Raw genomic sequence first — 12212 nt, forward strand, 5'->3', positions numbered from 1 at the left:
TCTGTGGTTTCCCATTTTCACACCAGGCAAATGCTGGGGCTGTACCTTGATTAAGGCCACGGCCGCTTCCCTCCAACTCCTAGGCCTTTCCTATCCCATCGTCACCATAAGCCCTATCTGTGTCGGTGCGACGTAAAGCCACTATAAAAAAAAAAAGATTAAGAAATAGATTTGGAACAAGTCGAATCCCAGCGAAGTAACCGTTCTCAGTCTCTTCGACCGATGGTGTCTCCATTCAACTCAAGCGAGCATAGTCAGCAGCTATTTGATTCCTTGTTTGTTAGTGATTCACAGGCTGATTCGTAATTCGTAATTCCAATCTCAGCATGACACAACTCGGCTATTTCATCGGATTCTAAACCGTGACTCATAGGGTTTTCGACACTTACACCGGTTGAACTTCCGCATTTGAATGGTCATGAAAAGGACCAAAACGAGTTTTCAAGTTTAATAGTAACGTATGCGCAAAACTTAAAATAACTTGTTCTTCGACTTGCGCGCCTTTCTTTAAAATGAAAATTTAAGTATGTAATAAAAACAAAAAACTTGCCTTAAAGTGACGACGAATCGTTCTTTGGTAGATATGCATTTTCTATAGTTCTGCTTTTGCAGTGTTTCTTGAATTTTAATAAGCAGAATATCGAACGTTTCCATAGTCATTCGTAAATATTCATAAAATGTGTCCGGATGTTTCCGTAATTGTACGTTGAGAAGATGAAACCCCCCATTCACAGACCTAAACTCTTCTACTTGGTGTACCCAACAAGAAGGACGCCGGTAGATTAGTTTGACTTTCAAATTAGAATTTTCAATAAAAAGTAATTTTCTTCCTAACTTCGACATACATTTTTAATCGCAGCTCCGGGCAGTGCGACCACCTCCTATGCTACCTTAGCGCCTATCTACGCACCTATTTAGGCACCTACTCAGGCAAGCCACCTCCGGTGCGGACGTAGCCTAACGGTGCCTGCTCTTTATGGAATGCCGGCTGTATCGTGTGCGCTGCGAGATGTCCATTGTTTGATTTTGCTTTGTTGAATGCAGAGGTGACGGCAGGTCTTTAACTACAGTCGTGGAAGATATGTTCGTCATGGCCAGCACAGTAAGAGGTATTTATATACATTCTGGATTTCATTTTTATTATGTTCACTACAATTGCAAATTGGCGTATTGTCGTGTGAAATTATTCGCTTCGTCATGTGTGATCAGGAGAATTTGAAATTCGTGACCGTTTTCCGATTATCGTAGATGATACGTCCGGTAGCTACCAATACAATACAGCAATGCAGAAATGAACAGACAGGTTCAAATATTTTCAAATTCAGTAAAGATATATTTCGTGTCAAAACGTTATGAAAATGATTTCCCATGATATGTACAAATTTTCTATTTTAAATGTCCGACTTGATGTAATTTTCACCGTAAACAGACTATCCCTTGAAATTACTCCACAATATTTTGCTGTAGGATTAAAATACAGTGAGATATATTGGAATTTGTAGACCAAATTGACTCAGATTCTTCAGACGCAGAGCAAGATCCCGATAACGACGGTGTTAATGATGAGCCCTTGGGTTGTTCACCGAGTTCAGTGAGCGTTGATGATGATGCTAGTTCTCCATCGGACTCGGAGAATGAATTTGAAATTCCTGTAGGAAGTATTCATGTCAGAGGTACAGGCTGGTTGCATACAATTGTGTGCGTTCAATTTACGGTCCATTATTCAGTTTATTCACGTATCTACTTATCTAAGTAATTATTATTTTATTTTTTAAGCTTCGAATCATCCCCTATTGCTATTGGAAATCCTCAGGCTCCAGCAGACTACCCAAATGAAGCCCCCCCCCCCCCAAAAAAATCGTTGGAGTTAGTGATTTGACGAATCGAATATTTAAACTCGTTTAACTCTAGTAAAACATGTATTCGAGTCAACTCGAGTTAATTTCTGTTTAAGACCTCACTCGCTGACGCGCTCCCTAGTTACCCGAGTCAGAGGGTTCTAGGACATTTCGTACCACGGACATTTAGTACCACCGGACATTTCGTACCACTTGACCGCCTGATTACCTGCGAAGTATCAGCCGATGACTTTAAAATATTTAGGAGAGGACATTTCGTACCACTTGAAAAAGTGGGAAATATTGCGAAGAAAAAACAATATCCTATTGAATGTAATTCATATGTAAGTTATTCGTAAGTTATTCATTGTCCACTACTGGCGCAGAAGCCTCCGCACGGTGTGACCACTATAACCTTCCGTCGAGTACAACTAATCTGACTGGCACACGTGTTAATTCTCATCTCGTATTCGTCATTCGCCGGAGGGGGGGGGGGGGGGCTATATACAAGCTGCACATTGCGCCCGAACACGATGTGTACCTATTTGTAATGACTTCTATTGTTTCAGGATTTATACTTCAAAGTTTCGATAATAGGCCCTATTTACGTTAACATAAGTGGTAAGTATAGTCTGATTCGTTGGCTGAATGGTCAGCGTACTGGCCTTCGATTCAGAGGGTCCCGGGTTTGATTCCCAGCCGGGTCGGGGATTTTAATCGCTTCTCATGAATTCTTCTGACTCGGGGACTGGATGTATATGTCCGTCCCAACACTCTCCTTCTCATATTCAGACACAGACCACACTACCAACCACGACAGAAACACGCAATAGTGATTACATCCCTCCACATAGGGCTGGCGCCAGGAAAGGCATCCGGACGTAAAACAGGGCCAAATCCACATGTGCGACGCAGTTCGCACCCACGACCCCACATGTGTAGGAAAACGCGGCAGGGAAAGGACATATTAAAACTGTATAGAAGTTTTCTTCAGCAATTTTTTTTTTTTTTTTTTTTTTTTTTTTTTTTTCTGATTTCTAAAGTGTGCCTGTTAGGTTCATTACGCCCGCTGGCGTGGAAATGGAATTCCAATTTGACATCAAGTGGTACGGATTGTCCTGGCGTAAATATTTGGAGATTACGGGAAAACCGTTCGCAGGTAGATAACGACCTAGCTGGTACGAAATGTCCTCAAAAATCAAGTGGTACCGAATGTCCGTGGTACGAAATGTCCGGACACCGAGTCAGAGACATGAACTCGCCCGTATCATCCCGAGGGAGATCGAGTGCTTTCTGTTCATTGACTGATCATCCGACTCAGTGGCTAAATGGTTAGCGTGCTGGCCTTTGATCCAGAGGGTACCGGGTTCGATTCCCGGCCGGGTCGGGGATTTTTAACCTTAACTGGGTAATTCCAAAGGCTCGGGGACTGGGCGTGTGTGCCGTCTTCAGCATTATAATTCATCAAAGGTAGAGTTCCATCCTCACAGACAAGCAGGTCGTCTATACGGCGTCAAATTGAAAGATCTGCACGAGGCCTCTCCGGAGGCCACACGGCATTATTATTGACTGGTCGATTTTTAATAAATGTTTTTTTTTTATAAAAATTATATATATTTTTTTTTTATTAGGGTTGTTTATAGTCGCTTTAACTCCAAGGTCTTATCGCGACTCTTACATATGATTACAGAATAATGGTAATAATAATAATAATATTGTAATTATAAAAATGTAAAGAAAAAAATAAGTATAATGTAATTACATTTTGGAGTGCAAGCCAGTGTCTTTGAGGAAGTTGATGACTTGATGACTCAGTGCTGGAGAAGACAGTGTCAGTTCCATTCCTTTAGGTATGTTGTGGTGTTGGCGCCAATGGTCATACAGTTGACATTCTGAGATGATATGCTTGACAGTGAGAGAGCAGTTACATTTGCTGCAGGTGGGAGGTTGTTTCTTTTCTAGGAGATAGTTGTGGGTGATCTTCGTATGTCCTATCCTTAGTCGGGAGATTAAGACTTGTTCATGTCTGGTGAGGTTTTGGAGAGGATATGTTCTTGTAGATATCATTTTAATTTTTTGGAGGTTGCTAGTGGAAGTTTTAAGCCAGTTCATTTTCCATTGTTCGTGTAGTTTGATTTTGATATAAGCGATGATATCAGAATGTGGCGTAGCAATTTGACGGTCGTTGATTGGGAGACTAGTAGCTTCTTTTGCTGCTTGATCAACTGATTCATTGCCTGGTATTCCTCTGTGAGATGGGATCCACATAAAAATAACATTTTTTCCTGCGATCTTGATCTTGTGGTACAGCATTTGAATTTCTTTAACAAGTAGGTGTGTTGTTGATGGATTTTGTATTGAAGTTAATGCACTTTTGGAATCAGAGAATATTATGAATGAGTTGTTGTAGCTTGCTTTTGAAATATGAATCATGGCCTGTTTAAGAGCATACAGTTCACTTGTAAACACTGTAAAAAGATCTGGTAATCTGTATAGCTTACTATAGTCTTTATATTTCACTGCACAACCATTTCTCTCATTGAATTTTGATCCATCAGTATAAATTGCACTATATGATGAGCATCTATTACAAATTTCATTAAATAACTGTTGGAATTTTGCTGTGTCAGTTTGAGCTTTAAGATTGTTGTTCAATTCCCAGTTGACTGGAGGCAAATGAGTTTTCCATGGAGGGGTATCTAGTGAGTTGTGTGGAAATAAAATGGGTGGAAGGCTGAGGTTTATTTCTTTGAGAAGATTGGATATTCTGATGTTAAAGGGTTGGGGTTGAGATCCAGTTAGTTTTCCTTTATGTCTCTTTGAAATTAGGTGTTTTTTCAAGTGTTGGTTACTTGTACCAGCTATCTTGAGTGCGTATGTCAAACTCAGCTGTTTACGTCTGATTTCAAGTGGTGGTTCGTTGGCTTCAATCTCTATACTAGCTATGGGGCTGGTGCGGTGGGCTCCTAGGGCAATTCGAAGAGCTGAAGATTGGATGGTATCAAGGATCTTAAGAGTAGATGGTCTGGCAGAACAATATACTATACTGCCATAATCCAGTTTGGCTCTGATTGTGGCTCTGTATGTGTTCATTAGGACATGGTAGTCTGCTCCCCAGTTTTTTGCTGAGAGAATTTTCATGATATTCATTCTTCTTTGACACTCGTCTTTAAGATTTTTAAGATATGGGGTCCAGGTGAGCTTGTTATCAAATAGAAGTCCTAGAATTTTAATAGTTTTAACTGATTCAATTTTATGGTCTTCCATATATAATTCAGGGTTAGCGATAGTATGTTTATTTTTGGAGAAGAGAATACATTTGGTTTTAGTTTTAGAAAATTTGAATCCTGTGGTTTTAGTCCAGTTTTGAATATTTACAATTGATTCTTGTAATAGGAGTTGAGTCGTTGTAATGTTTTTCCCTGGGCAGAAGATTATCAAATCGTCAGCAAAAAGGCAACACTTAACTGGTGAGTGGATGTTAGAGACTATACCATTAATTGCCACAAGAAACAGTGTTACACTGATAACTGATCCTTGTGGGACTCCATTGTTGATTACTACTTCCTTTGACAGCATTCCATTTACTCTAACTTGAATTCGGCGCATTTGGAGAAAATTATAAATGAAATATAGGATATTTCCAGATATATTATGTGTCATTAGAACTTTGATTACATAGTCTTTCCATACCATGTCATATGCCTTATTAATATCTAAACTGACTGCTATTAGGTGTTGGTTATTGAGAAACGCTTCCTGTATTTCAGATTCCAGACTTATCAAAGTGTCTGTTGTGGAGTGTGCTTTACGGAACCAGTTTTGCACATTACTGAAGAAATTTATGTGCTCGAGATACCAGCGTAATCTTTTGTTGACTATTTTCTCCATGAGTTTACACATCGCATTAGTTAAAGCAATAGGGCGATAGTTTTCTGCAATTGAGTTGTCTTTCCCTGGTTTGGGTATTGGAACTACAATGGCATTTCGCCATTGGTCAGGAAATGTCTTAGAGCTCCATATGTGGTTGAAAATGGCCAGAAGATAATTTATTGCACTTAGTGGAAGCTGTTTTAGAAATTCATAAGGGACTGTATCTGGGCCAGGACTAGATTTGCCACATTTGTCAAGTTCAGTAATTATTTCCTGTAGTTGAAAAGTATCGTTTAGATTATAGTTAGGGTCAGAGATAGCTTTCCTTAGATCAACGGATTCACTGGATTTCTTTGTATGGAGAAATTCAGGATCATAATTTTTGTCACTAGAGATCTCGGCAAATGTGTCAGCTAATTTATCAGCGATGTTTTGAGGTTTGTTTATGAAGGTTCCATCAACAGAGTTTCTGAGGGAAGTAATGTAGAAGTGATTATATTTGCCATTTATTCTTTGAAGTTTATTCCACATTTCCTTTTGTGGGGTTTGGGAACTTAGCGAGGAGACAAATGATAGCCATGAATTCTTTTTGCTGAGTTTAATTTCTTTTCGAGCGATTGCTCTATATTTCTGAAATTGGGCTTTATTTTCAGGTGTGGGTTTTCTTTTGTAGAGGTAGAAAGCACGATTCTTATTCTTAATAGCCTCCTTACAAGTGTCATTCCACCAAGGTACTTTTTTCTTAAAGGAGTTTGAGGTTACTTTTGGAACACTCATGTCTGCAGATTTAACAAGAACTTCTGTGAAATCTTGAACAATGATATTTATGTGCTTAGAAGGGAAATCATTTGGAGGGGTTAAGTCTTTTAAGTGGTTATTGACTGTCTGCCTAAATTTTGTCCAATCTGCCTTATTTAAGTTCCATTTGGAGTTGTTAATAAATGAGGAGTTGACAGAAGAATTTTCATTATTGATTAGTATCGGGAAGTGGTCACTATTTCCTTGGAGTGTTGAATAAACAGACCAGTTGAAAAGGGTTGCTACGTCCGGTGTGCAGATGGTTAGGTCTATACTACTACAGGTGCCGTGGGCTATGTCAAAGCGAGTTGGAGCAGTAGAGTTCATTAGAATTAAATCAAATTCATCAAGTATCTTTTCTATCTCTTTTCCTCTTGCATCAGAACTATGGCTACCCCATAACGTGTTGTGGCTGTTGAAGTCGCCTACTAGGATGAATGGTTTAGGTAGTTGGTGGATAAGGTTTCGTAGATCGTCACCTTGAAACAAATAACTGTTTGGAATATAAACATTGCAGATACATAGAGAAGGTGGTAGATGGACTGAAATTGCTACAGCTTCCAAATTAGTGTTAACAGTAATTTCCTTTGCATAGATATTGTTTTTGATATAAGTAGCTACTCCTCCACTCGCATGATTCACATTAGTTCTATTTTTGTGGTAGACACTGTAGAGTCTTAGATTGGCAGCAAAGTCGTTCTGAAAGTTTGTTTCTTGGAGACAGATAACAGATGGTTGGTGTTTGTTTATTAGGAGTTGTAGATATTCTAACTGTGATCGATAACTGTTAAGATTCCATTGGAGTAATGTTGCCATAATAATGATCAAAAGCAGAACGAGGTTTATCTCCATTGTTATACTGGGAAGGAATTGTCCTCGCTGGAATAGTCTGGCGTTACATTGATATGCGTTGGGTCTTCACTTTGACTGGCGGATTTCAGTAGTTTTTTTACTATTCGAGTGCTTTTGTTTTTTATGCTTTTATCGGTATACTAAGGATAGAGTTTTTGAAGGGCTTTAGCAAGACCTTCTAAGTCTTGTGTGTAGTTTGAAGCAATTTCTGATATGTCCTTGGCACCAACTGTATTTTCAAAGAAGGACTGGAGCTGTAGGTAGCTGAGGGGGAATATTGATGGGTCAGCTTCCAAAACTTGTTTTACTGGCAGGAGCATATCCTTGATTTTTGCGTGTCTGTCTTGGGTTTCTTGGAAGTGTGATTTGTCTTACGGTTTTCTATTTGTTCAGGAGAGGCTAGTATGGATTTGTTGCCATCAGGAGGATTTGGATTAGTTGTTTCACTGCTAGCTAGTGAAATTGGCCTTTTACATCCAGGAAAATTCACTGTTGTAGGGGTGGCGTGTGTTTCCATAGGTGCTGCAATTTCTCTCTCAATTTGAATTCTGGAGGAGGGAGGATCATTACAGACTTGGCTAAGTGCTAAGTCAGGGTTGGTCATTGAAGTGGCTTCTTGAGTAGGCCTATCTTTTGGGAGTGAGCTAGAAGAGCTAGAAGTACCGATGTCTGTTTTGGGGTTTTCGACCTGTGACTTTTGTGAAATCTCTTGGAGCTGAGGAAAATTATTGGAAGAGGATTCATCTTTTGGAAGTGATACGTTGTTAGGACAATCTTTGGCCAGATGTCCTTCGGTATGGCAAAGAAAACAAGTGGGTGAATCGGATGATAGGTAAATCCAGTAGTTTGTACCATCGTATTCGAGATGAAGGGATTCGGGGAGTTTATCAAAGTCTTCATTCTGAATGTACATTTGTCTTCGAAAGCTTAAAATGTGGGAGAATCCAGGAATTGACAAACCTGCTCTGATTGGGGTAATCCTAGACATGATTTTCACACCGAGTTTTAACAATTCCTCTTCAATAACATAGTTTGGGATCACAGGACAGACGTTGGATAATATAATACGCTTGTTTTTTGTTAGAAGGGGTCGTATTTCCAGTGATACATTGTTTATTAAGATCTTAGGGTTTGTCAATATCAGATCTTCGACATTTTTCTTACTAGAGAGAAAGATGCATATCCTTCCGTTCGATATACGTGAAACAAACCGAATGTTGCTAGGGGTTGTAAGTTTACCTATAGCTAGCACATAATCCTTGATACTGATCCCGTCATGAGATTCGATTACAATAGCTTGTTCTTTGGAGGGGTACGACTGTATTGCAGCAGAATAGCTTAACCTTGAATTACGTTCGTTACTAGGCCTACTTGTGACGGTTGTCATTTGGTTACCTGATGCACTGTTAGGATGTGGAGGGTTATTTACGGTGTTGTTATTATTATTTGTTGGCTTGCATGGTGTCTGTTGAGGAAAAATATCATTGATTTTTTCATTCATTGAATTCGATAAATGCCGACCTCTATCAAGAGAGGTGGCCATTTTGAGTGGGTCAACAAAGGGTTTTAGGTTATCTCTATAGTTCGTCACTTCACACAAGGACCACGGAAATAATGTCAGGTATCTTACTTACAAGAATATAGTAGGTGATCTAAATATTTACTTCTGATCACTCTTACACTAATGTAACGATTATGAACATCTATTAAATACCAAAACTTGAGCAAGGTATTTACTCGCGAACATCATCATTCACTGCCTTCTCGATCGTTTGTGAAATTATATTTGTTCGTGGCGTCGACCTACGAAAATCTTTTGCCACTACTTTCACCATTTGAGAGGAACCTGCGTGTAAGTGGAATAGCGGAAGTGTAGAGTGTTGAATGGGAGGCAAGGAACGTTAAGGATCCCCAGGCCAGGAATGTTAATCAATTACAATCCAAAACCCATGACCCGGCCGGGAATCGAACCCGGGGCCGCTGGGTGACAGGCTGACGAGTTGCCCCCTACACCGCGGGGCCGGACTTTTAAATGTTTGGAAGAGAACTCAGGTTCAACTATAGAGTATTCATTCAATTATAAGAATAATAGCTAGTTATGTACTTTCGCATCCCATCTCATTCACAGACATAGCGATGGTCGCCAACTCGAGTTGGCAGAGTTTTCGAATACAAGTTACTTGAGTTGACGAAGTATTCGACTCGTCATTTCCTACATGAGGGCAAAGATACGAAATGTCCCGAGTTCGGCCGAGTGCTTTCTATTCTTTGATCGGTGCCTAACCTAAGCAAGAAACCAGTTACATTATTAACTTTATTTTTACCAATTATTAAGCCTTTTTCCTTTAGCTTTAGTGTAATGTGTTACAGAATTAGTTTTCTTTACAAAGGGTTGAGACTATTATTTGGTTCACGTTTGAGAAAAACTCAGTATTTCTGTTTTCTTATTTATTAATGTTTTCTTCAGCTGCCAGCCAGCGTTAATTTAACCAGCATGTGATTTCTGGTAGAAAATGCATTACAGTACCGAACTACTACGAGTACAATTGTCTTCGTTTTCATTACTCAAATGTGCATTCTGCACAGTCATAACAAAGATTCGAGTAAACTCTGCGCACACAGAAAGCACTCGGGGTTCCCTCACTCACCCCTTTTACGAGATATAACGATGGTCTCGACGTCTCGTCTCGCTCTCCCTGCACGACTCGTCATCTCGAGTTTCCTTACACGCTTCTTTCACGAGATGTTGTGATTGTGTCGCTCTCCCTACCCTACCCGGTCGACTCGTCAACTCGAGTCCAGACTCGAGTTGGTAGTGTTTCCGAATAGGAGTCACTCGAGTTGACGAAGTATTCGACTCTTCACATCGCTAGTTGGAGTATTTCACCAAACATGTTCAGTCATCGCTGCTTGAAGATATGTTTGAGCACATGAGTATCAGACGCGTGGCAGTAACAGGAAAATCACTGGGCTGTACTGGGGAGGAAATCTGCAAGTACGCTACTAGGGCTCTGCAATTGTCGCATCCTTGTTGGGTTTTCCGCGGATAAGGATGTGCTGGGAGCGAACCACTCGTTACCCCTTAATTGCAGATATCTCTAGGGGCAGATTTGATTTTTAGAAATCCACTGAAAATAGTTGATGACAATGCAGTGGCTAACGAGACTAAACAGCAGGACAGCTTTCGAAATGTTCGGCCAATCCCGGACACAATTTAAGAGGGATGTGTGAAACATCCTCAAACTAAAGAAGTGTCCATTGACGAACAAATTATAACCTTTCACGGCCAAGTGAAGATGCGACAGTGCATTCTAGGCAAACCCAATCCTTTTGGATTGAAATACCGAGCTCGATAGCTGCAGTCGCTTAAATGCGGCCACTATCCAGTAATCGGGAGATAGTGGGTTCGAGCTCCACTGTCGGCAGCCCTGAAGATGGTTTTCCGTGGTTTCCCATTTTCACACCAGGCAAATGCCGGGGCTGTACCTTAATTAAGGCCACGGCCGCTTCCTTCCACTTCCTAGGCCTTTCCTCTCCCATCGTCGCCAAAAGACATATCTGTGTCAGTGCGACGTAAAACCAAAAAAATGGATTGAAATATTTCGTCATGGCCACACGAACTGGTCTGCTTCTTGATTGCCCCAGGGCCTCTTAACTTGGGAGCGTGGGCTTGTGACCACTGGGGCCCTTAGCTGAGTCCTGGCATTACTTTCGCTTACTTGTGCCAGACTCCTCACTTTCATCTATCCTAGCCAGCCACACTTGGCTAACTCTTGTTTTTTCCGACCCCGGCGCTATTAGGTTGCGAGAGCTAGGGAATCTTTCATTTTCACGCCCTTCTTGGCCCTTTTCTTTCTTTGGCCGGTGGCCATTCGTGTTTCGAAGAGTCGGACCCCTTCCATTTCTTTTATCTCCTGTTAGTATTATATAGAGGTTGGTTGCCCAGTTTTACTTTCTCTTAAAACAGTAATCACCACCACCACCACTACAACCATCTGCCTCATGATTTCGTGGGGGACATAATCTCTGGAAATTGATTTAGGTGGTACGAAAATGCTAAAACTGTGATTCACTCCCTCCTGGCTCATCAGGTATTTTACCTCACTGGTACTTCTTGAAAGCCTCCTTAGCCACAGATCTATAGTGGCTACTGGGTCCATAATGGTCAGCCGTAGCCAAAGGTATTCAGTTCAAACGGGACCTAGCCATGAGAAAGGAAGGAAGAGGCACCTTTGATCAAGTTGTCAGGAGAGATGGGAAGTTAGTCGTGACCAAGTGGTTTGACAACAAGCCTCATTACGTCGCCTCATGTGAGTATGGAGCTGAGCCAGTTGGTGAATGTAAGCGCTGGTCAAAAAGCGTGCACGTCACATTCAAGTTCCACGACCCCACGATGTGAAACAGTGCAATCAGTACATGGGGGAGTTGACTTGCTGGACAGAGTACAGGGAAAATATGCTGTGAGAAACCAAACAAACAAATGGACGATACGACTGATCCACTATTTTATGAATTTTACCCTGGCAGCGGCATGTATCAAATACAGACAAGATGTTCTACGAAGTTGTTTTACGAGGAAATAAATTGTTTTATTTTGTTCTGAAATACTGAACTTAATTAAGATTATCAAGAACTTCCTTATTAACATTCTATGTAGCTATATACTATTAAGAAACAGTCTTATAATCCTAAAATACCAAAATAAAATATTCTACTGAAAATTTAAACACTGATGTTCATAAAAAACAGAACACCTTGAAAGACTAGAGCTAGGAAGATCATATTCACAGGACATGTTCAATAGTATGTTCTGCAGAAACGATTAGCATTGCAGTCAGCTAAGTTCAACAT

At 40.5% G+C, this 12212-nt stretch overlaps 1 protein-coding gene across 2 annotated transcripts in view; it reads left to right on the plus strand.

The window, feature by feature from the left end:
- Positions 1–1075: 1075 nt before the first annotated feature.
- Positions 1076–12212, plus strand: part of LOC136857152 (cyclin-dependent kinase 14) — a 223194-nt gene continuing 212057 nt past the window's right edge. For both annotated transcript variants that reach the window (XM_067135573.2, XM_067135574.2), the window contains exon 1: positions 1076–1109. In XM_067135573.2, coding sequence (XP_066991674.1) covers positions 1082–1109 — 28 coding nt within the window. In that variant the 5' untranslated portion in view covers positions 1076–1081. The remainder of the gene's footprint in view (positions 1110–12212) is intronic.

Source organism: Anabrus simplex, chromosome 1, assembly GCF_040414725.1.
Source record: "Anabrus simplex isolate iqAnaSimp1 chromosome 1, ASM4041472v1, whole genome shotgun sequence".
NCBI lineage: Eukaryota > Metazoa > Arthropoda > Insecta > Orthoptera > Tettigoniidae > Anabrus > Anabrus simplex.